General features: G+C 43.1%; 1 protein-coding gene across 16 annotated transcripts in view; it reads right to left on the bottom strand.

The window, feature by feature from the left end:
• LOC122557729 (F-actin-monooxygenase mical2-like) overlaps positions 1 to 25,668 on the bottom strand; it is a 296,049-nt gene that overhangs the window by 223,316 nt on the left and 47,065 nt on the right. For 11 of the 16 annotated variants that reach the window (XM_087996423.1, XM_087996422.1, XM_087996419.1 and 8 more), the window contains one exon: positions 2,251 to 2,602. In XM_087996423.1, coding sequence (XP_087852549.1) covers positions 2,251 to 2,514 — 264 coding nt within the window. In that variant the 5' untranslated portion in view covers positions 2,515 to 2,602. Of the gene's footprint in view, positions 1 to 2,250; positions 2,603 to 3,750; positions 3,901 to 4,368; positions 4,509 to 5,048; positions 5,258 to 25,668 lie in introns of those variants that run through there. The other 5 variants (XM_087996410.1, XM_087996412.1, XM_087996415.1 and 2 more) reach the window with 5 other exon arrangements.

Raw genomic sequence — 25,668 nt, forward strand, 5'->3', positions numbered from 1 at the left:
TCATTGAAATCAAACAACATCCCGTTAGTAGAAACGTGGCTCACCCCTTTCATATAAACACAGGTAAACTATGGATTTGTGAACCTCTGTATGGGGACATGGTACGGGATTTCATTGAAGGATTGGTGTTGAAAGGCAGGGTCTGACTGGAGAAGGGTCTCCAAGGATCAAGTTATTGAGCAGGTTATTGGGTTTTATCTGCGACTTCAACAAATTTGCTGAATACATATAAGATGGCAAATGTTTTCTACCTGGATTTCAGGAGTGCATTTAGAACCTCAGAATCCCTGTAGTGCAGAAAGAGGCCATCTGGCTTATAAAGTCTACACTGACCGTATGACCAGCATCCCAACCAGACCCAGCCCCATCCCCCCACCCTATCCCCATAACCCTGCATTTCCCATGGCTAATCCACCTAGCCTTCACAGCCCTGGACACTACAGGTAATTTACCATGGCCAATCCACGTAACCCACACATCTTTGGACTGTAGGAGGATACTAATGCACCGGAGAAACCCACACAAACATGGGGAGAATGTGCAACCTCCACACCAACAATCACTCGAGGCAGGAATCGTGCCCAGGTACCTAGTGCTGAGAGGCAGCAGTTATGACCATGGTGCCACCATGCACATTTGACACTGCTCCAGAGAAGAGGAGATCTATTACCACCTTCAATCGTTAACAGCCACCTGAATGGGCTCTTGGTGTGACATCTCCTCCAAAAGATGATGCACCAATGTCCCTCTGAGTTGGTACTGAAGTGTTAGGGGTTTAAACCCACTCACAGTAGAGTTATTAATGAAGCAATGTTCAGTCCTTTGTAAACTCGATCAGTCCATTGAAATTACTTAAAAAGGTCTTTCTATTAAATACATTATAACCTTCCGGATAATGTGACTTCAACATCTTCAGATCCTAACAACTGATTCTATTGTCTTGAGCAGCAGATGGTGGTAATAATTTCACTGTTACCACATTTCTTACTGCCCCTAGATCCCCATTTTTGTTTCTTTACTTGCCCCATTTAATATCACCTTTTGCCTTATCCTACCATCTCCTTTACCATTTAATCCAACCTGCTTTTTCACAAAAACCTCTCCTTTGGTTCTGTCCCTTCCCCTGTCTTTGCACTTGCTGAAAACCCACTGTATCTCGAACATTTTGCTGACCTGAGGGCCATCAGCCTGAAGTTTAAGTCTGTTTCTCTCCACAGGTACTGCCTTACCCACTCAGAATTTTCTGTTTATACACAGTCACAAGCCCAATGTTGTGATGAGACTGCATTGTGGTGACAACTATGTCCTGAATTGTTTAGTAGCAGCACTGAAACATGTTCCGTAGACTTTATCCAGCAAAGGACAAACTGTACTTGTCTTAGAGAGAATACAACATTGGTTGGGTGGGGTGGAGTGGGGTGGGAGTGGACTGTATGAGGTCAGATTGAGTGAACTAGGCCTACATTCCTTCGAATTTAGCAGAATGAGGGATGGTCTATCATAGAATAGAATCCCTACAGTATGGAAACAGCCCATTCAGCCCAACAAGTCCACATGGACTCACTGAAGAGTATCCCATCCACACTCAACCCTTCCCCTATCCCTATAGCCCTGCATTTCCCATGGCCAATCCACCTAACCTGCACATCATTGGAGAAAACTGGAGCACCCAGAGGAAACCCACGCAGACACGGGAAGAACATAAAAACTCTGCACAGACAGTCGTCCCAGGCAGGTTACTGGTGCTGTGAGGCAGCAGTGCTAACCACTGAGCCACCGTGCCGCCCTCAATAGAAACGTGGAAAATTCTTAGGGGGCTTGACAGAGTAGATTGGCTGGAGAAATGAGAACAGGGGCTATTAGTCTCTCTGGATCGCTGGTCAGCTGTTCAGGGGTGAGGGGGGGGGGAAATATCTTCACGCCGAATAGTCTAACTCAGAGCGGCGTGTGTGCAGTTGGTGAATCTACAAGATAGAGGTCGATAGATTTATCATTACGTCGGAAATTAGGGGATGCTGCGGGAAGGTGGAGTTGCTGTGGAAGGTGAGACATCAGCCTATGGCGCAGATAGGGGACTTAAGGTGGTTCTGTCCTGAGGCGGGTGGTTACAAAAGTAGATTTGAAACAGAGGGGCTCAGTGCTTGAGGAGAGATCCATTTACATCTCAAAGAGCCAAGTGGTCTATCCCACCTCCTGTTTTCGGTACCCTTATTGGGTCATTGGAGGTTGCTCAGGTTAAACTCCGCTCACCTGTGTGTTGGTGCAGGCTTTGCCCTTCTTGTATTCCTTGTGGTTGGCATGTTTGTCCAGCTTGCTCCAAAGCGCCTTCGCTTTCCATGTGTTGACTTTTGACTTCAGCACGGAGTAGAACATCTGATGATCTAAAGGGTCAAGGTCCAGATAACGGCAGAGGATGTGGAATGCCTGCAGTGTGCCTTTAAATGTCGGGGCTTGAACAAAGTTCTCAAAGAGCTGTCCAGCTTGGCTGGTTTTGTCATTGTCATTTTCACCCATGGTCTGATGGTGGTCCCCACTCAAGAGAAGCGCGTCGGAGTTGTGTACTGACAGCACGAATTAACGTTTATTTCCAGACATTGTGAACCTGAAAAGTTTCCAAAACAAAGGCACAATTAATCCAGCAAGAAGTAACTCGAGTAAGGTGATCTTACAAGTGGTTAAATCAGGGCTTTTTGCATGCTGAAGATTGTTTTCCTTTGTGAGAGAAAACATCTTATCACATATTAAAACAAACTATTCACAGAGGAGGAGATCCGCTTATTCAGTCAACGTAACCAAGTCAAATTAACTTTGCACGTCTTCCAAAATTTTCTTGGAGCATTTTAATATCCGCAGAAGTTTTTTTCCCCACTTTCAAGCACCTCGGTGATTTTGGTGAGCAAAGTTCCTTTACAAGTGTGTCTCCGCACAAGGAGCAGACACAGGGAATTTAGTTTCACGGGGATTTGCCCAGGAATCCTCTTGGATGATTTATGCTGCCTTAAAATTTACCGGGGTGGGGGTTTTCCCAAGGTGTTACTTGCTTTTACTCTGACATTTCACTGTGTGCTGGCGTCAAAACACACTGCATCAAGAACTTGCATTTCTATAGCACCGCTGACAACCTCAGGACACCCAAAGAAATTCACCGCCAACTAAGTATGCCTTGAAGTGTAGATACTTCTGTAATGTAGGAATCATGGCGGCGGTGCACAGCAAGATCCAACAAACAGCAATGAGACAAATTGCAAGATATTCGATTATAATTATGTTAAAGGACATTGATCAGGACCAACTCGCTTGATCTTCTTCATTATAACGATCATGGGATCCTTTACATTCCCCTGGAGCTGAGTGGCACTGTGGCTCAGTTGTTAGCAGGGACCTGGGTTTGATTCCACCCTCTCACACACACAGTGTGGAGTTCGTACATTCTCTCTGTGTGTGTGGGTTTCCACCGGGTGCTCCGGTTTCCTCCCACAGTTCAAAGATGTGCAGACTAGGTAGATTAGCACATGGGAAATGTGGATAGGATGGGAGGGTGAGATGCCCTTTGGAGGGACGGTACAGACTCGATGGGCCAAGTGGACTCTCTTCCACACTGCAAGGATGCTATAGTTCTCTGAAGGGATGCAGTTTAACACATTATCTAGAACTGTGCACTGGTCTCTCAGTACTGACCCCACGACAGTGCTACTCTCCCTTAACACTGACCCACGGGGCTCTCTCAGTACTGACTTTAAGGTATTATACCTCCAACTTTGCACCTCCGTCCATGACATGATGTTAACTTTCGACACTATTACGTTTTACTTGAACAGTCTTCTCAAATAATCCAACAATTCAGGTGAATACCGACATCACAAATCCATTAAGAAAATAGACGGGACTCCTTTGAAATCATTTGAAAAGGTCCTTGCTGTTCACCCCGCCTCTCCTGAGCTGAAGAACTTGTTACAATACTTCAGCTAAAGGAAACTCATGACAAAGTAACTTCCTTTGGCTCATTAACTCTTCCCTCAACTTGCTTCTTTAGCTAGGCAGAGTTAAAAAGGTGCCTTAAACTCACGAAAGTCAGCCAGCAATCTAAAGCAGTTGCATAAACAATTATCGACAGCCATACCCAGGACTCTCTCCCCCTCGGAATGTATATCAGAAAGAAGGGAATTTCAGGTTGATTCAGCACAGACACAGAAAGATCCCAAAATACTTTGCCGCCAATCAACTATTGAACTGTCATCATTTGTTTAAAATTAATACTTCTGGAATCAAGAACTTCTGGATATGTTTATACATTTCAGACATCTTTCCACAAATCGCCACTGTTCCGAGGGCAAGATCTTGCCTGCTCGCACAGATATAAAGACTAACCTGGTAACTATTACAAAGCGCAAGAGAGCTCACCCCGAAGTCCTGGGACCAATAACGTATCGCTCAACAATGTAAAAGAGATTATCTTGCCACTGTCACACTGCTGACTGGGAGAGCCTGATGAGTTTCTGCAAAAAAAAAACCCACTGCCATGTTTCCGAGATTACTACAGTGACTACGCTTTAAAGGTACATCACTGACAGAATGTTTTGGGACATGCCAAAGGTTTGTAGCAGTGTGAGTCTTCCTTTTAAAGCTGGAACATGATGTACAGCTTTGTTAAAATGTGCTGGGGGCTGGGAAAGTCGCCTGCTAAACCGCCTCAGACTTTTCTCTGAACTAAAGCACAGCTCATTCTGAAAACAACAAGCTTTCGAACAGTCTCATCCGCTCTCTCAACACCGTGATATTTTTAAACCACAAAGTATTGGGCTTTCTACACCTGCCCAGAAACCACACACGGGCAAGCTGTCGCCTGCGTGAGTTCATGTTTTTTGACAACGCAATCCGCCACCAATAAGTGAAAGTTTAACTACAGTTTTCATAAAAGCCTCTTCCTTGATGAACTACCACAGCTGTTAAGATACAGGACCAAGCCAATAAAATGAGAAACAGATTGCAACAACCCTTATGCCACATAATCACTCACTTCATTTGCTTCAAAGTAGTTGTGGACTTACCGTCTCGTTGTAAGAACAAAATTCAAAATCTAAAGTTCAGCATTCCCTTTCCCCTAAGGTTTCAGATCTTAATGTTACCTTTATTTCTTGTCAATTAAACTCTCTTCAGCCAACTCGCATAACGTAAGCATCCCTTGCCTCTTTGTAAAGAGCTCCCAGAGTGAAACGTCATGAAGCAGCCAGGCTCGGGAAACGTTTCATGTGTTGCCCTGTGAATGGCCAAAGGCAGCCTGAGTTGGAATATGGCACATTGTTATTAGCTGAGGTAATTGATCACAGAACCATGTTAGTCATCTCAAGTTTCATAACTGAGTATGGATGGGTGTGTTACTCACTACTCTGGCTCCCTCTGTATCCTGAACTCAGCGTGATAAATTTAATTCACCATCAAGCGAGTTCAGTGTTAAGTTAAAACCGGAGACTGAGGGTTTTGGGGAGGGGGGGCGGTGGCCTGATTTTGCAATTTTGGACTTCCATCACAGCAAAGCTCACACAACTGCAAATAACACTCCACCTCATCAGAGAATCAATCGGGCCAGGTCATTGTCCAAAGAGGGAGTAAGAGTGAGGAATCGGAGGTATGGGTATGCTGTCAGGTTATGGCATTGTACTTGAACACAAGTTCAAATCCAACTGTGGTGGTTTCAAAATTATAGACTAATTTCTACACAAGCCTGGAAATTAAAAAGGTGGCCTCAGTAAAAAAGTCACTAAACTACTGGATTAGCATTAAAGCCAACAGGGCCACTTCGGTTTCATTAGGGAAGAAAGCGTGTGGTCCTCTCCCTGTCTGGGCTGAGATCCCTGACTCCAATCCAACAATGAACTCCTCTCAAATAGCAACTCAGTTGACAATAGCTAAAAGTAGGCAGGCCACTGCCACCTTCTCAAGGCAACTCGGGCTGAGTAATAAATGGTGGTCTTATCAGAAACTCCTGTATCCTGAAATGGAATAAAGAAATGGTTTTACCTTTGCAAAGCGTGCATGTTTACATGGCCTCAGCAGTCAAAGGAACCTTAAAGCATCTAAAATAGAGCTGTCGTCACTGCAGCATGTATTGAAGAACCATTATAGGACAGCCCCTCCCTGAACCTCGGTCCCTGCAGTAATGGCCCAAGGAGACACTAAGCTGAATTCATTGGATCTCAGATTTGGAGAGATAATAGGAGGCTTGGACAATCTGAATCCTCACAGCTTGCAGCTACTATCCTGGGACAGGTTGGCTGCAGAGAATTCCAAGGCCAGAGACTGTGGCAGAATAAAAATATTACAGAAATGAGGCCAAAAGTAGAAAGCAACGCTGGACAAATCTCTTTGCAACTGACATTACACACACCATTGTTTATGGGCAAATCGGTCAGTGAATTCGACAAATAAAGGTTCATTTCACATTGAGACTCTCCATCACTTTCTGCTTTGGCCTGCTCCATCATGACCTTCGCACAGTTTACTTCTTAACCTTGGTCACCTCATTTAAACAAAAAGATTGAATTTGCATGTCGATTTCTCACTAAATAGAGTCATAGAGATGTACACGATGGAACCAGACCCTTCGGTCCAACCCGTCCATGCCGACCAGTTATCCCAACCCAATCTAGTCCCACCTGCCAGCACCCGGCCCATGTCTCTCCAAACCCTTCCTATTCATATACCCATCCAAATGCCTCTTAAATGTTGCAATTGTACCAGCCTCCACCACATCCTCTGGTAGCTCATTCCATATACGTACTACTGTCTGTGTGAAAAAGTTGCCCCTTACGTCTCTTTTGTATCTTTCCCCTCTCACCCTAAACCTATGCTCTCTAGTTCTGGACTCCCCAACCTCAGGGAAAAGACTTTGCCTATTTATCCTATCCATGCCCCTCATAATTTTATAAACCTCTATAAGATCACCCCTCAGCCTTCGACGCTCCAGAGAAAATAGCCTCAGCCTATTCAACCTCTCCCCATAGCTCAAATCCTCCAACCCTGGCAACATCCTTGTAAATCTTTTCTGAACCCTTTCAAGTTTCGCAACATCTTTCCGATAGGAAGGAGATCTGAATTGCACGCAATATTCCAACAGTGGCCTGACTAATGTCCTGTACAGCCTCAACATAACCCCCAACTCCTGTATTCAATGCTCTGACCAATAAAAGGAAAGCATATCAAACGCCTTCTTCACTATCCTATCTACCTGCGACTCACTTTCAAAGAGCTATGAACCCGCAGTCCAAGGTTTCTTTGTTCAGCAACACTTCCTAGGATAATTGTATAAGTCCTGCTAAGATTTGATTTCCCAAAATGCAGCACCTTTAATTTATCTAAATTAAAATGTTGAAGAAAGTTAGAGCTGGTAATTAGCAGTGCAAGGAAGGTAAAGTTGCCATTGTCTTCCCAGACCAGATGGCTGCTCTCATATTACAGAAAGACGACTGATGGTTGTTTAACCACAGGGTCACCACAGAGGTTATGGAAGAGAATTCTTCATGGTGGTGCATTGAACCCATGCAGTTAGCATTACACTGCATTGAAAACCAGCTGTCCAGCCAATTCAGCTAACTGACCCTCCACTGTGCAAGAAGATTTTTGATAACAATAATTATTACAGAAGGGAAACAATTTAGCATCTAAGCTATCTGATTTTATTCCCACAGGTAGAAGATTGTTGTCAGTGATGAGCAAAAGATTAAAAGGTTTAATTATTTTCCTAATTGTCTTTCCTGTCTTGCTTTCCCTCCTTGTCATTCCTGAATTAGATTTGATTCAAAATCACGCGACTCCCTCTCAATACTTAAATGTCAGTGACAAAGGAGATATACGATTGGTGAGGTCCCAGTTCTCCAGCCACACCATCAGCTAATTCTCCCAGCAAGATGAAGGACAAATAATTATTTAAGTTGAAGACTGATCAAAAAAGTCTCAATTTGGAGACATTGAAAATGAGACATCTCATGGAAAATGTCTCATTTGCCATGAGATGCTGCATTCCAATAAAATCCTAGGCACATGATCCTATCATGTACTGACCTATACTGCATTTCCCCATGATCTCCACTAGTTCCTCACTGCCCACTTTGAGTACAATGGGTGCTTAATCATAGCCCATAAAGTTCCTGCAACATAGAACAAGACCATGGATTAGTGCTGTTTCTATTTAACAGCATGAAGTATTAAATTATATTTGGGAATTCAGGCAAGCTGTTTTCGAAAACAGTATGGGATATCCCACATAACGACATTAGGATCCAATCATTTCAGGACAACCATTGCAGGAATTAATCTGTGAATGGAGTCAAGGGCTACAGAAGGAGAGAAAGGAATTTCAACCAACAAAAACTGGAGAGTGAGGGAATATTAAAAAAAATCAGAGAACTAACTTCAGAGTTCTTGATGAAAGAAAACACAAACATTGTGTAATGCTTAGTGAATCCTCCCTCCCAGAGTGCAATTAGGAGGTATAATTATAGCTCACAATCGGAAGCAGTAATTACAAACGAGGCACGCATAATTCACAGCAGAAAAAGCACGACTAGCTGCTATCAAACACTCAGGCTCCAGGTTTGTGGCTGGCAGAAACTTGCAAATATCAGTTCAGAAGTAAGCAAAAGGACTGACCCTTTAGTTCAAGGTTTGTGTCTGTAGACTGAGTGACATCTGTGCTTGATGAACAATGTATTTGCACAAGTTGTTGCTTGTTCAGTACAATGTCAGCACATATTGTTCAATATTTAACCACTTCTAGTGAGAAATACTGGACGTGCATTTATGTAGCACTTGTCACATCTCCAGTGCCCATTGTGTCAGAAAACCACAGCAGCCTATATTATCACAGAGACTCAATGAGCCAAATCTACATTTTGCTGTCTGAGGGAACTCTTCTACTCTACTCCAATAGCACCAGAACACTCTCCACTTAGTGACGCAAGAATGAAAGAAACACCTCCATTTATAAAGCACCTTTCCCAACACCAATTGCTGCAAAGCTTTTTATAGCAAGTGATGTAAATTTGAAGGGTAGTCACAATTGTACTGTAGGAAATGCGTCAACTATTTTGCATACAGAAAGCTCTGAAATGCAGCATTATGGTAAATCATTAAACATTCTGATTTTATGATGTTGATTGAAGAAAAACATTGGCTTGGTAAACTCTCTTGTCTTTTTGAGATTAGATTAGATTCCCTACAGTATGGAAACAGGTCCTTCGGCCCAACAAGTCCACACCAACCCTCCGAAGAGCAACCCACCCAGACCCATTCATCTACCTTTACTCCTGACTAATGTAGCTAACATTATGGGCAATTTAGCACGGCCAATTCACCTAACCTGCATATCTTTGGATTGTGGGAGGAAACCGGAGCACCCGGAGGAAACACAGGCAGACACGGGGAGTATGCACAAACTCCACACAGACTGTCACCAAGGTGGGAATTGAACCTGTGTCCCTGGCGCTGTGAAGCAGCAGTGCTAACCATTGAGCCACCATGCTGCCCACCTAATTGTGGCCATGGGAATTTTTAAATTAATATCAGAGGACAGACTGAGCCCCTGTTTAATGTCTCATTTGAAAGATGGTACTTCTGACAATACAGTGCTCACTCACACAGTACGGTGCTGTAGTGTCAACTAGGATTAGAGCTAAAATAAATGGAGTGGCACTTTGAACCTTCTGACTCAAAAATCTATAAGACAGGCTATTACCAAGGTCACAATTCCTCTTTCTTTCCAAGTTAAAAATCACACAACACCAGGTTATAGTTCAACAGGTTTATTTGGAACTACTTGATTTCAGAGTGCTGCTCCTTCATCAGGTAGCTGTGGAGCAGGATCATAAGAAACATAATTCAGAGCAAGAGGTCTCAGTGTTGAGCAACTGATACAACACAGATATACAGCATGGAAACAGACCCTTCGGTCCAACCCGTCCATGCTGACCAGATATCCCAACCCAATGTAGTCCCACCTGCCAGCACCCAGCCCATATCCCTCCAAACCCTTCCTATTCATATACCCATCCAAATGCCTCTTAAATCTTGCAACTGTACCAGACTCCACCACATCCTCTGGCAGTTTATTCCTTACACGTACCACCCTCTGCATGAAAAAGTTGCCCCTTAGGTCTCTTTTATCGCTTTCCCCTCTCACCCTAAACCTATGCCCTCTAGTTCTGGACACCCCCACCCCAGGGAAAAGACTTTGCCTATTTATCCTATCCATGCCCCTCAGTTTTGTAAACCTCTATAAAGGTCACTCCTCAGCTTCCGAAGCTCTAGGCAAAAGAGCCCCAGCCTATTCAACCTCTCCCTATAGCTCAAATCCTCCAACCCTGGCAAAATCCTTGTAAATCTTCTCTGAACCCTTTCAAGTTTCACAACATCTTTCCGATAAGAAGGAGACCAGAATTGCATGCAATATTCCAACAGTGGCCTAACCAATGTCCTTCTACAGCCGCAACATGACCTCCCAACTCCTGTATTCAATACTCTGACCAATAAAGGAAAGCATACCATATGCCTTCTTCACTATCCTATCTACCTGCGACTCCACTTTCAAGGAGCTATGAACCTGCACTCCAAGGTCTCTTTGTAAAGCAACACTCCAGAGGACCTTACTATTAAGTGTATAAGTCCTGCTAAGCTTTGCTTTCCCAAAATGCAGTACCTCATACTTACTTAAATTAAACTCCCATCTGCCACTTCTCAGCCCATTGGCCCATCTGATCAAGATCCCATTGTAATCTGAGATAACCTTCTTTGCTGTCCACTACACCTCCAATTTTGGTGTCAGCTGCAAACATACTAACTCTACCTCTTATGTAAATGATTTGGATGCGAGCATAAATGATGAAAAGTAGTGGATCCAGCACAGATCCTTGTGGCACTCCACTGGTCACAGACCTCCAGTCTGAAAAACAACCCCCACCTTTGAGCCAGTTCTGTATCCAAATCCAATTTTCTCCCTGTACTCCATGAGATCTAACCTTGCTAACCAGTCTCCCATGGGGAACCTTGTCGAATGCCTTACTGAAGTTCATTAAGATCATGTCCACCATTCTGACCTCAATCGTCTTTGTTACGCCTCCAAAAAACCCAATCAAGTTTGTGAGACATGATTTTCCATGCACAAAGCCATGTTGACTATCCCTAACCAGTCCTTGCCTTTCCAATTGCATGTACATCCTGTCTCTCAGGATTCCCTCCAACAACTTGCCCACCATCGACGTCAGGCTCACCGGTCTATAGTCCCCTGGCTTGTCCTTACCACCTTTCTTAAACACTGGCACCATGTTAGCCAACCTCCAGTCTTCCGACACCTCACCTGTGACTATCGATGATACAAATATCTCAGTAAGAGGCCCAACAATCACTTCCCTTTCTTTCTACAGAGTTCTAGGGTATACCTGATCAGGTCCTGGGAATTTATCCATTTTTATGCATTTCAAGACATCTAGCACTTCCTCCTCTGTATTATGGACATTTTTGCAAGATGGCACCATCTATTTCCCTACATTCTATATCTTCCATGTCCTTTTCCACAGTAAATACTGATGCAAAATACTCGTTTAGTATCTGCCCCATCTCCAGCGGCTCCACACAAAGGCCGCCTAGATGATCTTTGAGGGGCACTATTCTCTCTCTAGTTACCCTTTTGTCCTTAATATATTTGTAAAAACCCTTTGGATTCTCCTTAATTTATTTGCCAAAGCTAAATCATGTCCCATTTTTGCACTCCTGATTTTTCTCTTAAGTATACTCCTACTGCCTTTATACTCTAAGGATTCACTCAATCTGTCCTGTCTATACCTGACATATGCTTCTTTTTCTGAACCAAAACCTCAATTTCATTCGTCATCCAGCATTCTCTATACCTACCAGCCTTTCCTTTCACCCTGACATGAATATACTTTCTCTGGACTCTCGTTATCCCATTTCTGAAGGCTTCCCATTTTCCAGCTGTCCTTTTCCCTGCGAACATCTGCGCCCAATCAGCTTTTGAAAGTTCTTGCCTGATACTGTCAAAATTGGCCTTCCTCCAATTTAGATCTTCAACATTTAGATCTGGTCTATATTTTTCCGTCATTATTTTAAATCTGATAGAATTATGGTCGCTGGCACCAAACTGCTCCCTCACTGACACCTCTGTCACCTGCCCTGCCTTATTTCCCAAGAGTAGGTCAAATTTGGCACCTTCTTTAGTAGGTTGAACAAACCTAGATTGCTGTTAAATCTTCCATCTTTTAGAATAGGTTGCAGGTTTTGGTTCATTAATATGGAAATCCCAGAGCTTCTTTCTAGTCACAATCTCAAGAAAACTTAAGGTTTCATAAAAAAAAAGGTGCCATCTCAGCTCAGACAATGCATTAAAGGTATAAGGTTAGAGTCTGTCTGTATCCCAAACTTGAGCCAGTACGATTCTATTTCCAAAGTAGGAATTTATAAAATGTTACATGGAATGACAGCTTGCATTTACTACCTGCAGATTGTGTGCTTTTTGAACAAAATAGAATGTACCTGCAATTACAATTCCTGCAAATGCAAATTCACCCCAGAGGTGGGTGAGAGTGTATGTGGAAGTGTGTTCATGAGGTTGACGGAGTATAAGCCTCTGAGAGGGTGTGTGTGTGTGTCTGAGAGACAGTGTGTATGAAAGAGGGTCTGTGTGAGTGTGTATGCAGGAGTGTGTGTTTGTGCACGCGTGCGTGCATGCATAATGTAGAGTGGTCACCTGTAGTGTGACATGAACACTAAGTCCCATTTGAGACTATCCTCATGGGTACCGAACTTGGCTATCAGCCTCTGCTTGGCCACTCTGCATTGTTGTCTATCCCCAAGTCCACCTTGGAGGATGGTCACCTTAGGCCAAATATCCCTGACCACTGAAGTGTTCCCCGACTGGGAGGGAACACCCCTGTCTGGCAATTGTTGCGCGGTGTCCATTCATCCGTTGTCGCAGTGTCTGCTTAGTCTCGCCAATGTTCCGTGCCTCAGGGCATCTTTGGCTGAGTCACATGAGTACCTGCCGTGTGCATGGTGGGTGGTGTCTGCATGTGTAATGGTAGTACCCATGTCGACACTCTGACATGTCTTGCAGTGGTTGCTGTGACAAGGTTGTGTGGTTTTGTGGTCAATGTTGTCCTGAAGGCTGGGCAGTTTGCTGCGAACAATGGTCTGTTTAAGGTTTGGCGTTTTTTTTAAAAGGCGAGGAGTGGAGGCATAGAGAAGGTCTTGGTGAGGTGCTCATCCTCAACATTAATGTGTTGCAGGTTGCAAAGAACATGGCATAATGACCTTCTCAGGATACAGACACGGGATGCAACCGAAAGGTTACCCTTTGTTGTCCAATACTTCCCAGAAGTGGGGAAACTAAGTCATATTCTTCACAGCCTGCAACACATTATCGACGAGGATGAGCACCTCACCAAGACCTTCCCTATGCCTCCACTGCTCGCCTTTAAAAAACCGCCAAACCTTAAACAGATCATAGTGTGCAGCAAACTGCCCAGCCTTCAGGATAACATTGACACATCTTGCAGTGGTTGCCATGACAGGGTTGTATAGGGTTGTGGTCAGTGTGTCAACATGGATACTACCATCACACATGGGGACACCACCCACCATGTACACAACAGGTACTCATGTGACTCAGCCAGCATTGTCCATCTCATACGTTGCAAGCTAGGATGCCCTGAGGCACGTTATGTTGGTAAGACCAAGCAGACGCTACAACAATGGGTGAGTGGACACCGTGCAACAATTGCCAGACTGGAATGTTCCCTCCTAGTCGGGGAACACTTCAGTGGTCAGCGACATTCAGCCTCGGATCTTCGGGTGACCATCCTCCAAGGTGGATTTTGGGATACACAACAACGCAGAGTGGCCAAGCAGAGGCTGATAGCCAAGTTCGGTACCCATGAGGATGGTCTCAAGTCACACTATAGGTGACCCCACTATGCTAAACACACAAACAAACAAACTCCTACATACTCTCACTCACACAGACCCTCTCTCGTACACACTCTCTCTCAGACACACACCCTCTCACAGGCTTATACTCTGTCACACTCATGTACACATTCGACAAGCACGCACACACAGAAACACTCACATGCACACACTCTCACACTCTCCCACAGATACACACACTTTCTCTGTCTCTAACCATCACACACACAAGTCTATGGGGTGAATTTGCATTTGCAGGAATTGCAATTGCAGATAAATTCTATTTTGTTCAAAAAGCGCACAATCTGCAGGTAGTAAATGCAAGCTGTCAATCCATGCAACATTTTATTAATTCCTACTTTGGAAATAGAACCAGTCTGGCTCAAAGTTGGGATACAGACCTCTAAGCTCAGATCTTTAATGCATTGTCTGAGCTGGGGTGTCACTTTTTTTTTAATAAAACCTTAAGTTATCTTGAGAATGTGATTGGAAAGAAGCTCTGGGATTTACATATTGATGAACCGAAACCTCCAACCTATTCTAAAAGATGAAAGACTTAACAGCAATCTAGGTTTGTTCAAAATATCATTTCAGTTGCATGACACTGAGATCTCTTGCTATAAATTCTGTGTTACGATGCTGCACCACCGCTGCCTGATGAAGGAGCAGTGCTCCGAAAGCTAGTACAGTACTTCCAAATAAACCTGTTGGACTCTAACCTGGCGTTGTGTGATTTTTAAATTTTGTCCACCTCAGTCCAACACCGGCACCTCCACATCAGCTGTGAGAAACAAAGCTCACTGTTCAATAATTTCAGTCTGAGTCAAATTCCGAAGCAGGTATTTATTGAAACATTCTTGCAAGAAAGGGTGTCAAACAAGTAGTCACCCTGATCAGAAGGTTACATTACAATTTATACAGTTTAGTGGAGACTCTCGGTACTCCCCTTTTCCCAGTTGTTGCTTTTGCTGTTGCGCGTAGCCTATCACAAGCTCTAGCTTCACACCGCCTCTGTTTACATCTCCCACTACACTAAACCTGTCACCCCCTACCACTCATATTTATTTGCCCTATTTGGTTATCTTGTTCATACTAACTCCCTATGTGCGTGACAATTGCAACTGTCATGTCAATACATCGGTTTCTACCAGTCGACCACCTCCCTTTTCGGTTAGTTATTTCTTGGTATATACCCTCATGATTCCGCCTTGCGATTTCTGCAGAACCAAGATGCAGCTACTTGTAGCTGTTTGTGCAAGCATATCTAGCTTAACATACACCCTCCTTCATGATTCAGCCTTGTGCTTTTTGCAGAAACAACATTTGCAAGCCTCTCATACAGCCAGCACAAAAACAGCTCAAACTATATACCCTTCTGCTTTGCCTAACAAGGATTCTAAATTTTGCTCAAAGACTAATAATATATTTTAACTTTGGCTATATCTCTCTGCACATTAACAAACTTGACATCTAACAGTCAGACTCATCATCACCTACATGTACATATGTAGATCTTATTAGTGCATTGTTTTCCCTTTGCCTTGACCAGTCTCACTCCCCTCCCAAACCACACGTTCTTATTGACTCAGTTCCTATTCATTGGATACTATGCGTATCTGGATTCTGGTGTCCTGGACCTTTGGGTTTTGATCTAATTTTCTGCACACCTTCTTTAAAGCAAAATTTTGCAGATCACACTTCCACTCAATGACCTCCAAAATCATGCCAGTCAAATGTTCCTGCTTATGTCCCTACTGCTCTCCTCCAGCACTGCACACCCTCCCTTTCCCACTAAAGTCATGGTGCCTTAGACTGTAACGTTGTACTTCACTCCCCTCTCCATTTGACAAATAGGTACTAAGCATTGGGGCCCCCTCCTTAAAATTCTCTCCCCCTTTAATAACTTCTAGTCAAATGAACCATTCAACAAACAGGTCAAAAAACAATTAATCTGGTCATCCCACATCTCTGTGGGACTGTGATGGGCACAATTGTCTGTCACATTCCTAAAGTGCACCAATTCAGACGTTTTTCAGTGGAGGTAAAATGCTGTGGGATGTCCTGAGGTTGTGAAAGAAATTATGTAAATGCAAGTTGTTTGTTTCTTTTCCTTTGGTTGGATGTTGAATTTGACTTGTGCTTGTTCTGACGTACCTCAGGCTATTTTCCATGTTAAAGGAGATACGTAAAGGCAAGTTGTTGTTGCTTCACATATGACCTCTGAGATTCTCAAACTAACCAGTAGCTTGAGACAGGGGCAACATAGGAGCCTGTTTCTATTGTTAATATAAAAGTCACCTCCTCCCCTCAAACATCACACTCAGCAGGAGAACCACATTATATTTTAAATCTTAACATATCTCCAAATTAACTTAAGATATAAATGTCCAACACAAATGAGTTTCAACTAATTGTACACACAGCAGGCTGGGAATATTCTGTAGTAATTTACCTCCTAATATAGTTCAACAATAATTGCTGTTAGCTGGATATATCTGGTGGTTGAACGAATTTTAATTTGATGGTTACGGTAATTATACTGACAAATCTGAACTTTACTTACTTATCACCAATCGCTTAGAGAATTTAATTTAATTTAATTTAGAAAACCCAGGAACAGAAAGCTAGTCTGAAATTGTGCTGGCTCAGCTCTGATGAACAGTAATCTAGACTCATAACGTTAGCTTGTTCTCTTGCCATGGATGCTGCCTGACCCCACTGTGATCTCCAGCATTTGCTGTTTTCAGTCCAGATTCTAGCATTTGCAGTAATTTGCTCCTGAACACTAACTAGTTCAACATGTCTTTTTGGGTGCAAAACTGCTGTTGTTACCCAGATTGGGCCCGGATTGGTGATTCCAGAATCCTATCAATGTGCATGGCTGAAACGGCTTCAGAGACTCAGTCTCTCACCTTCTCAGAGGGATTGGCAAGAAATGATGGTCTTACCAGTGAGAATGGCAAGAGAAAGAAACAGATTGGTAAACACCAGGAAAACATCCAATACACCAGATGGTCCAACATGATTGCTGGTGATAGTCTGGTGTGTTTAACTTACTTTCTTACTGCCAGCTGCACTAAGCCCCTGTAAAGGGAGCCAGTTTCATGTACTGTATGTTATAAGGGGCATAACAGAAAGAGAGAGTCAGAGCACAAGGGAAGGAAACAGTACACAAGGGAAGTATTCAGAGACCAAAGCAAGTAGCAGCAAATTGTAAAGCATAGTCAGTTGTGTTGTTTCCAATTACAAAATCTCTCTAGCAATTTAAATTACCATCAGAGCTGGGTGAGGCGATCAAAGCTGAAACAGTAATCTCCAAGGGACAGATATAGATAGCCGTTATCCTCTTAATAGGTTGTGGGCATTCCAGCTTTAATTTGTGTAAACAAACAAACCAGAAGGCGCAAATCATTACCAAGGTGATAACCATATAGCATGAGACTGGAGACGCAGTCCTGTCTAACTGCAGGGCACATAAATCTCACTTGGCATGTTGCTCGGATAGGTTTACTTTCCTAAATATAGAGTCCGTGTATCAAAACAACATGATTGAACCAATCCACGCTGCACACCTCAATTTAAACCAAGCAGTATTGATTAATACGTGAAGTAGACAGAGTGACCAAAAAGGTTCATCTAAATGAAAATTAGGCTGTCTCTTTCAGAAATATCAAAAATGAGTAGCTTAATGAATGACATGTGGCAGCAACAACACTGATGTGTTTATATAATTTTAAATTCATAAAATTTCCCAAGGTGCCTCACAGGTATAGTGTTAAATAAAAAAATTCAACGTCAAGTCACATAAGGAGATAATCGGACAGATGACGAAAAGGTTAGTTGAGAGGGATTTTAAGGAGCATAAAGAAGGAGAAAAACAGAGAAGCTGGGTTAGGTAGGAAATTCCAGAGCTTAGGGTGCAGGAATCTGAAAGCACAACCACTCATGATGTTGCAATTCAAAACAGAACTGTGGAACAGACCAGGATTGGACGAGTGCAGGTATCTCAAACTGACTTTGTACACATGGTTTCCAAAGCTCTCCAACCCTGAAGATTTCCATCACTTCATGTTTCAGTCTGTTGTAGATTGTTGGATAAATTTGCTTGCTGTGACTGGTCAATAAATCCATTTGTATTGATCGATCTACCAGAACTGTAGAAAGTAAATTAGATTGAGAGACCTCAATCTTTCATATCCCACCCTCTTATTCTCTCTATTCAGAATGTTTAACCTTTAACAGTCTCACCCAGATCTTGTGTCATATCTATGGGCCTCAGGATAAACCACTGACACAGGCAGGTTAGCAGGGTATCCAAGTACTGGCTAGGGGCAGCACAGTGGCTCAGTGGTTAGCACTGCTGCTTCACAGTACCAGGGTCCCAGGTTCAATTCCAGCCTTGGGCAACTGTCAGTGTGGAGTTTGCACATTCTTCCCATATCTGTGGGGGTTTCCTCTGGGTGATCTGGTTTCCACCCACAGTCACAAAGATGTGCAGGCCAGGTGAATTGGCCATGCTAAATTGCTCATAATGTTCGGTGCATTAGTCAGAGGGAAATGGGTCTGGGTGGGTTGCTCTTCGGAGGGTCGGTGTGGACTTGTTGGGCTGAAGGGCCTGTTTCCACACTGTAGGGAATCTCAATGAAAAAAACTGGATTATGATTTCTTAGACATCAACCTTAGCTCTGTGGGCAGCACTGTCAACACGGAGTCTGCAGGCTGTGCGTTCAAATCTCAATGCAGAGTTTTGAGCTCATGATCCATACTGACAGCCCAAGTGCAGTGACTGAGTGACTGCTGCACTCTTAGTGGTGTCATCTTCCAGATAACCTACTGAACTAATTGCCTTCTCAGGTAGATGTAGGAGGTCGCACAGCATGATTTTGAACAAGAACAGGGGAGTCCCTCCAAATATTTCTTAATTAAATATCCAGAATTAAAAATAGATTGTCTTCTCCTTATCTCATTGCCAGCTGTGGGAGCTTGCTGTCCAATCATATTCCCGACTGTAACTACATTTCAAAAGGTACACAATTAGATGCAAAACACAAAGTCAACTTGCGGTTGTGAAAAGCATTGTGTACATGGTAAGTTCTAACTTGGACCTGCACGACCTTTGAAGACAGAAGCTTTGTGAACTGATCTTTTCCCAATCAAGCCAGGTTGACTCTTTGTTTTGAATTTTCCTCTCTGAATTTTGGGATCTGCGACACAGTTGCCACCCAGGAACACGATACGCAGCAAAGATCACAACCGAAAGCCCACATCCGAATTAAAAGTACTGGATATTGTGAATCATTGCTTTTAAAAGAACAGCTTAATAAACACCTTCTGTAACCACAGTTCACAACCAGAGGCAAGCTCTTTACTACTTCCTTCCTGTCAAAACATTTCTTCCTGTCGAAAATAAATAATCAATCAGTTATATCATCAGCAAGAATGGCACAGGCCTGAATCTCAGAATGATGCACAGGATTATTGCAGGTTTCCTTTCAGAGAATGTTTATACAGGATGTTGGATATCCCCTGACACTCGTACACTCCCGTCCTACACATGTAAATACCTTTAACCTGTTTCCTGTCCAGTGACCAGACTGGGGAGGGTGCTTCTATCTCTAAGAGAGATGTTCCATATTGTGAAACTTTCCTGAGGAAAGTATTAGGGGGAGAGGCCATGCTGCAACTTCACTTTTACTCCCTAAAGTCACTGCACAAGCTCAACGGCAAAGTGGGAGTGGCTAATTTCCCAATAGGAGGAACCCTACTCAAAAAAAAAGAGGTGGGAATAAGGTGGTTACAATCTGATGGAAAAGCATGGGAAAACCACTAGGGGGTGTGTCGATAGTATTTGGGGGCTTAGTTTCATTTCTGACTGTACAATTTTACATCATCATTGATGTGTGCTCATTCCCAAGGCAGAATTATGTTTTAAAAATTGCATGTTTGTCACATCTTTCACAACCATGGGATACTTCCCTGCCAATGAAGTACTTTTTAAAACACAGTCACTATTGTAATGAAGGTAATGTGACAGCCAATTTGCACATTGCAAGCTCCCATAAACAGCTATGTAGAAATGGTCAGATAACCTGTTTCAGTGTTGTTCGTTCAGGGATAAGAACTGGCTAAGACACTGAAAATACTTGTCCACTCTTATAATCAGTGTGATGGAATCTTCTACATCCACCTGTGAAGGCAGACAAGACTTCTGTTTGACATTTTATCAGAAAAGTAGCACCTTCAACACTGTAGCATTCTTACTGCATGTCAGCCTTCACTATGGGCTTAAAGGATCTGGAGTGGGACTTGAGTAAGTTTCTAACTTTGAGTCAAGGGTACTACCAACTGATCATTGTGAATTGGTTTCAAAGTTTTATGCATTAAACTTAAAGTCAGGGCCCAATCTCAGGCCAGACAAGAGGAGGATTGGAAATGTCCATCACATTTGGTTCAATTCTACTTACAGTGTAAAAGATCCAGCAACACCAGGTTACAAACCAACACAGTGTTATTTGTAATCACTAGCTTTCGATGCACTGCTTCTTCATCAGGTGATTGTGAAAGAAGCAGCGCTCCGGAAGCTAGTGCTTCCAAATAAACCTGTTGGACTATAACCTGGTGTTGTTTGATTTTTAACTTTGTACACCCCAGTCCAACACCGGCTCCTCCAAATCATGTAAAAGATCCAACAGCATTATTTCAAAGACAGGCTAAGGAGTTCTGTACTGTCTTTGTCCGTGTTTATTCCTCAACTGACGTCAGTAAAACTCATCTGACCATTTACCTTGTTGCTTTTTTGTGAAATCTTGCTGCCCACTGTTTAGCTGCTACATTTCGTACATTACAGCACCAACTCTACTCTGAAAAAGAGCTTCAAGTTCAGCATTCTTCTTTTAACATCAAGATAACCGAGAATTGACAGGACCCCTGTAGATACAGGAGCCAGTTACCAGGTAAGCGGAACATATGAATTCATAATCCCGACACAGCTGCTCATGGAATGGAATTCAATCAACCAACTCATCTTAAGGGTGGTTCAAAAGATTTAGGACTTACAAATACTCAATTGGTTCAATGCAATTCTTCAGGGAACATCATCATCGTTGTGGTTATCCCTGGAGGTCGAGGATGATGATCTTCGTTCCATTGATCTATTTATGGGCTCTCTAGTGGCTTATGAGTCTAATCTTGGCTTTGAAAGTTCTTCCACTTTCAGGTCTTTTAGTTCCAGATGGTAGATCAGGCTTTGATTGTTGCTGCCTCATTTTCTGTTGGCCTACATGTGATACTGTTGAATCTTCGTGCCCTTTAAATTGGTCAAGCCTTTTGTGTGAATAATTAACACGCAGGTCAGTACCACCAAAATGGGAATGCCTCTTTCAAAAGCACCATAAAGATTGAGTAATAGCCGAGTCAGCCATCCCCAGAATGACTAATGGATGCATCATTCAATGAGAGGTAAGGATTTTATTTACACATTCATAAAATTTGAGCAATGCTGGTACGGTCAGCATTTACTTCTCATCCCTAATCTCTACCGAGAAGGCAGTGCTGAGTCATTCATTATGCCCATGTGGTGATGCTGCTTCCACAGTCATAAAGACATTGCAGCACAGGGCGGGAGTGGGGTGGAGGAGGGTGTGAGTGGTTTTCAAGATTTTGGTTCAAGAACAATGAGGGAATGAGTATACAGCACACTCAAAGATTGGACTTTAAGTGGAATGAGGGAGACTGGGGCACCCTGAAGAAGATGCAGAGGACATTCTCGAGAAACACTTTCAAGACAACCAGTAGTGAGAGACCTCAGCTGTGTGGAGAGACTGGAGAAACTGAAGTTGTTCTCCTCAGAGTAGAAAAAGCAAAAGGTTTAATAGAGGTGTTCAAAGTCTTGAAAGAGTAGTTAAGAAGAAAGATAAACTGTTTCCACTGGCAGGAGAGTTGATACTAAATGAATACAGTTTTGTGGTCATGGGTAAAAGAATTGGAAGAGGAAGTGTAAAACTTGTTTTCATATAATGAGTGAGTTTGTTATAATCTGGAAATGTGCTGGTGGAAGTAGATTCAATAATAACTTTCAAAAAGGAATTGGATCAATACCTGTAAAAAGAAACATTGTGGGGCTCTGTAAAAAGAACAGTGGAGTGGAATTTAATAAGCCATCATCATCGTTGTGGTTATCCCTCGAGGTCAAGGATGATGGCCTTCATTCCATTGAGCTATTTATGGGCTCTCTAGTGGCTTATGTGTCCAATCTTGGCTTTAAAAGTTCTTCTGCTTTCAGGTCAATTAGTTCCAGATGGTAGATCAGGCTTTGGTTGTCACTGCCTCGCTTTCCATTGTCTTCGTTTTTCTTCCAGTTCTGCACATCTATTGGCTTCAAAAGTTGCTGTTCCTTCTCGGATGATGGTTTGTCAGAGTTTCCTCTCCTTGGCATTGGTTTCCCAATTGTTGATGTCGATGTTACAGTTCTTCATGTTGGCTTTTAACATTACTTTGAATCTCTTCTGTTGTCCGCCTCTTTTACATTTGCCTTCTTTAAGCTTGGAGTAGATGATTTGTTTCAGCAGACGTTTGTCGTTCATCTGAACAACATGACCACTCCATCTTAGTTGGTTCTTGGTGACATAGGCTTCAATGCTTGTTGTTTTTGCTTCATTCAGCACACTGACGTTGGTTCTTCTATCCTACCAGCTGATATTCAAGATGTTTCAAAGGCAGTGTTGATGGAACTTTTCAAATGCCCTCAGATGTCGTCTGTAGGTTGAAGTTGTTCATGACATTTTTCTTGTCATTGTCGCATTGTGAAGATCATGTTGATTGTTCCAGGTGATGAACCAAAACTGGCTTGTGTTCCCGGAAGGAATTTCTCGGCTAAACGCTTGAGCCGGTTGTTCATGACGTGGGTGAGGATCTTTCCTACTGTTGCTAACAGGGAATTTCAAGATAGTTTCTGCATTCAAATCGAGGAACTTTCCTTCTGTAGATGGTAATGATTGAAGAGTCTCTAAAGTTTGCTGGTATGCCTTCATTTATCCAAAGCTTGATAAGACGTTGATACAGTTGATAATGAAGCAGGTTACCGCAATTTTTTGTAGACTTTGGCTGATATTTCATTGAGTCCAGTGGCCTTGTTGTTTTTCAAGGTTTTGATGACTTCCTGACTTCAAGTGTTGGTATTTTGTTTAGGGAGTCGTCAATGGGCTGTTTTGGAATGTTGTTGATCACATTCCTGTCAAGTGGGATGGTTTGATTTAGAAAATCTTCAAAGTGCTCTCTCCATCTAGAATTGATGTTAGCATTGCTCTTCAGGATGGTTGAACCATCTTTGCCTTTGACAGGGTCTTGACAGTGAGTGGATGGGTCAAAAATAGCTTTAGTTGTGTTAAAGAAGCCTCAAGTCTCATTGGCATCCACTAGTTGTTGGATTTCCTGAGCTTTCTCCCTCCGCCATTGGTTTTTCAGATTTCCGGTGCTCTTCTGGACTGCAGCCTTGCATTCCTGGTCGAGTTTCCTTTTGGTAGCCAATTGTTGGTCATTTGTAAGGTGATGAAAGCTTTTCTCTTTTTGTCGATAAATTGTTAGAGGAGTTTGTTGTTATCAGCGATCCAATCCTGATGTTTTATCGTCTTGAACCCAATTGTTTCTTTGCAGGAGGTGATGATAACATTCTTCAATTGATTCCAGTATTCTTCTACTAATGGTGGGATTTGTTGAGGCAGCTGTTCTTGAAGATTTTGTTGGAACCTCTGTTTATGGTTGATGTCTTGGAGGATGTCAACATTAAATTTCTTGATAGTTTTGTGATTTTAATGTTTCCGCTACAGGCCGGATCTTCATTCTCATGGTGAATGAGATGAGTCAATGGTTTGTCCAGGACTCATCAGCACCAGTAACAGCTTTTGTTGTCAGCGCACCTTGTTGGTCCAGAGATTGTACAATGATGTAGCCAGTGTTTGAAGCATGGATGCTGCCAGGAGACTTCATGCCTGTTTTTCTGGCAAAATAGGGCGATTGTAATCACTAGATTATGCTCAGCACATTTGGTGAGGAGGACTATTCCATTGGTGTTGACCTTCCCAACTCCTTCCTTATCTATTATTCCAGTCCAGAGCCTATGATCTTTCCCAACTCTGGCACTGAAGTCTTCCAAGAGAATGATCTTGTCATTTTTGGGAACAGAGGAAAGGACGTCATCAAGTTGGATGCAGAAGTTCTCCTTTACTTCACCTTCAGCATCCAGAGATGGAGCATAGGCATTGCTGATGGTGGCATGTTGGTTCTTGATGAGCTGGATTCGCAGAGTTGTGAAACATTCATTGCTTCCCAGTGGTTGCTCTGTCAGCTTCTGAAGTAGGCTGTTTCAGATGGCAAAACGCACTCCATGGATCCTTAGTTGTTCAGAATTAAGCCCTTTCCAGAAAAAGGTGTATTGACCTTGCTCTTCCTTCAATTGCTCTTCTCCAGCTCTACGGGTCTCACTCAGAGCAACAATGTCAAAGTTGAATTTTTGGAGTTCCCGGTCGACAAAGGCAGTTCTCCTCTCTGGCCAGTCTGGGTTTGGATTAGCCATCAGAGTTTGTATATTCCAGGTTCCAAATTTCATTGTTTCACTTCTCAATGTTTTTCGATCGCATAATGGTGATTCCCCGGACGTAGGTTTCCAGACAGAATGGGGTGAAGCAGACTATTTTTAGGGCACCTTTTCTAAATGCCTTTTGGTTCAGGGTGAGCAGAGTGGATCCTAATTAGGCCTCTCAGATTGAATACTGCTACTGAACAACTTTTCCTGCTTCTGTCCAAACGTGCTGGTTCTTGACAAGGAGTTTCCAGCCATCACATTGCTTGCGCCCATCCCCCTCCCCAGTCACCAAAAGACTTGAAAAAGTAGCCCACAGAGCAAAGATGCCAAGCGTGTATTTGTTGCACTCCAAGAAGTACACGATACTTCACAAATCAGCCAACTGATTCCAATGTCATGGAGACAATGACAATTGAAGTGGATGGATTTGTTGCAGCCTTCATCCACCTTCACAGCCATTGAGTTCGAAGTAACTTGGTCCGCCTTTCCATAATTGAGGTCTTGGTTGAATGGCTTTGTGTCAGGGACCTAACCCTCGACCTTACCGCCATGGGTGACTCTACCAGGAGCATAGCTCCAGACAGCATCGCTCACGAGATCTCAGGATCTCAAGCTCCTGGGAGTGGTCATCAACAACAAGTTTTCTTGGACTCTTTATGTGGACGCACTGGTTAAAAAGGCCCAATGTCTCTTCTTCCTCAGGCAGCTGAGGAAATTTAGCATGACGGCAAATACCCTTGTCAACTTTTATAGGTGTGCCATCGAGAGTATTCTGTCAGGATGTATCACTACCTGATATGGCAACTGTACCATTCAAGATCGGAGATGGTTATAGAGAGTGGTGATCTCAGCCTGGACAATCACAAAGGCCAACCTCCCATCTATAGAATCCATCTACCAGGCCCGCTGTCAAGGAAAGGCCGTCAGCATTCTCAAAGATCCATCCTACCCTGGCAATGTTTTTCTACAACCTCTACCATTGGGGAGAAGGTACTGAAGCCTGAAAACAAACAAGCAAACAAACAAACACACACACACAATTCGAACAGTTTCTACCCTACTGTTGTTAGAATACTGAATGGACTCACAAACCCTTAGCATTCGCCAATACCTGTATT

This window comes from Chiloscyllium plagiosum, unplaced genomic scaffold (assembly GCF_037043375.1).
Source record: "Chiloscyllium plagiosum isolate Xiang-an unplaced genomic scaffold, Cpla_swu_hap1 HiC_scaffold_18, whole genome shotgun sequence".
In the NCBI taxonomy this organism is placed as follows: Eukaryota; Metazoa; Chordata; class Chondrichthyes; order Orectolobiformes; family Hemiscylliidae; genus Chiloscyllium; species Chiloscyllium plagiosum.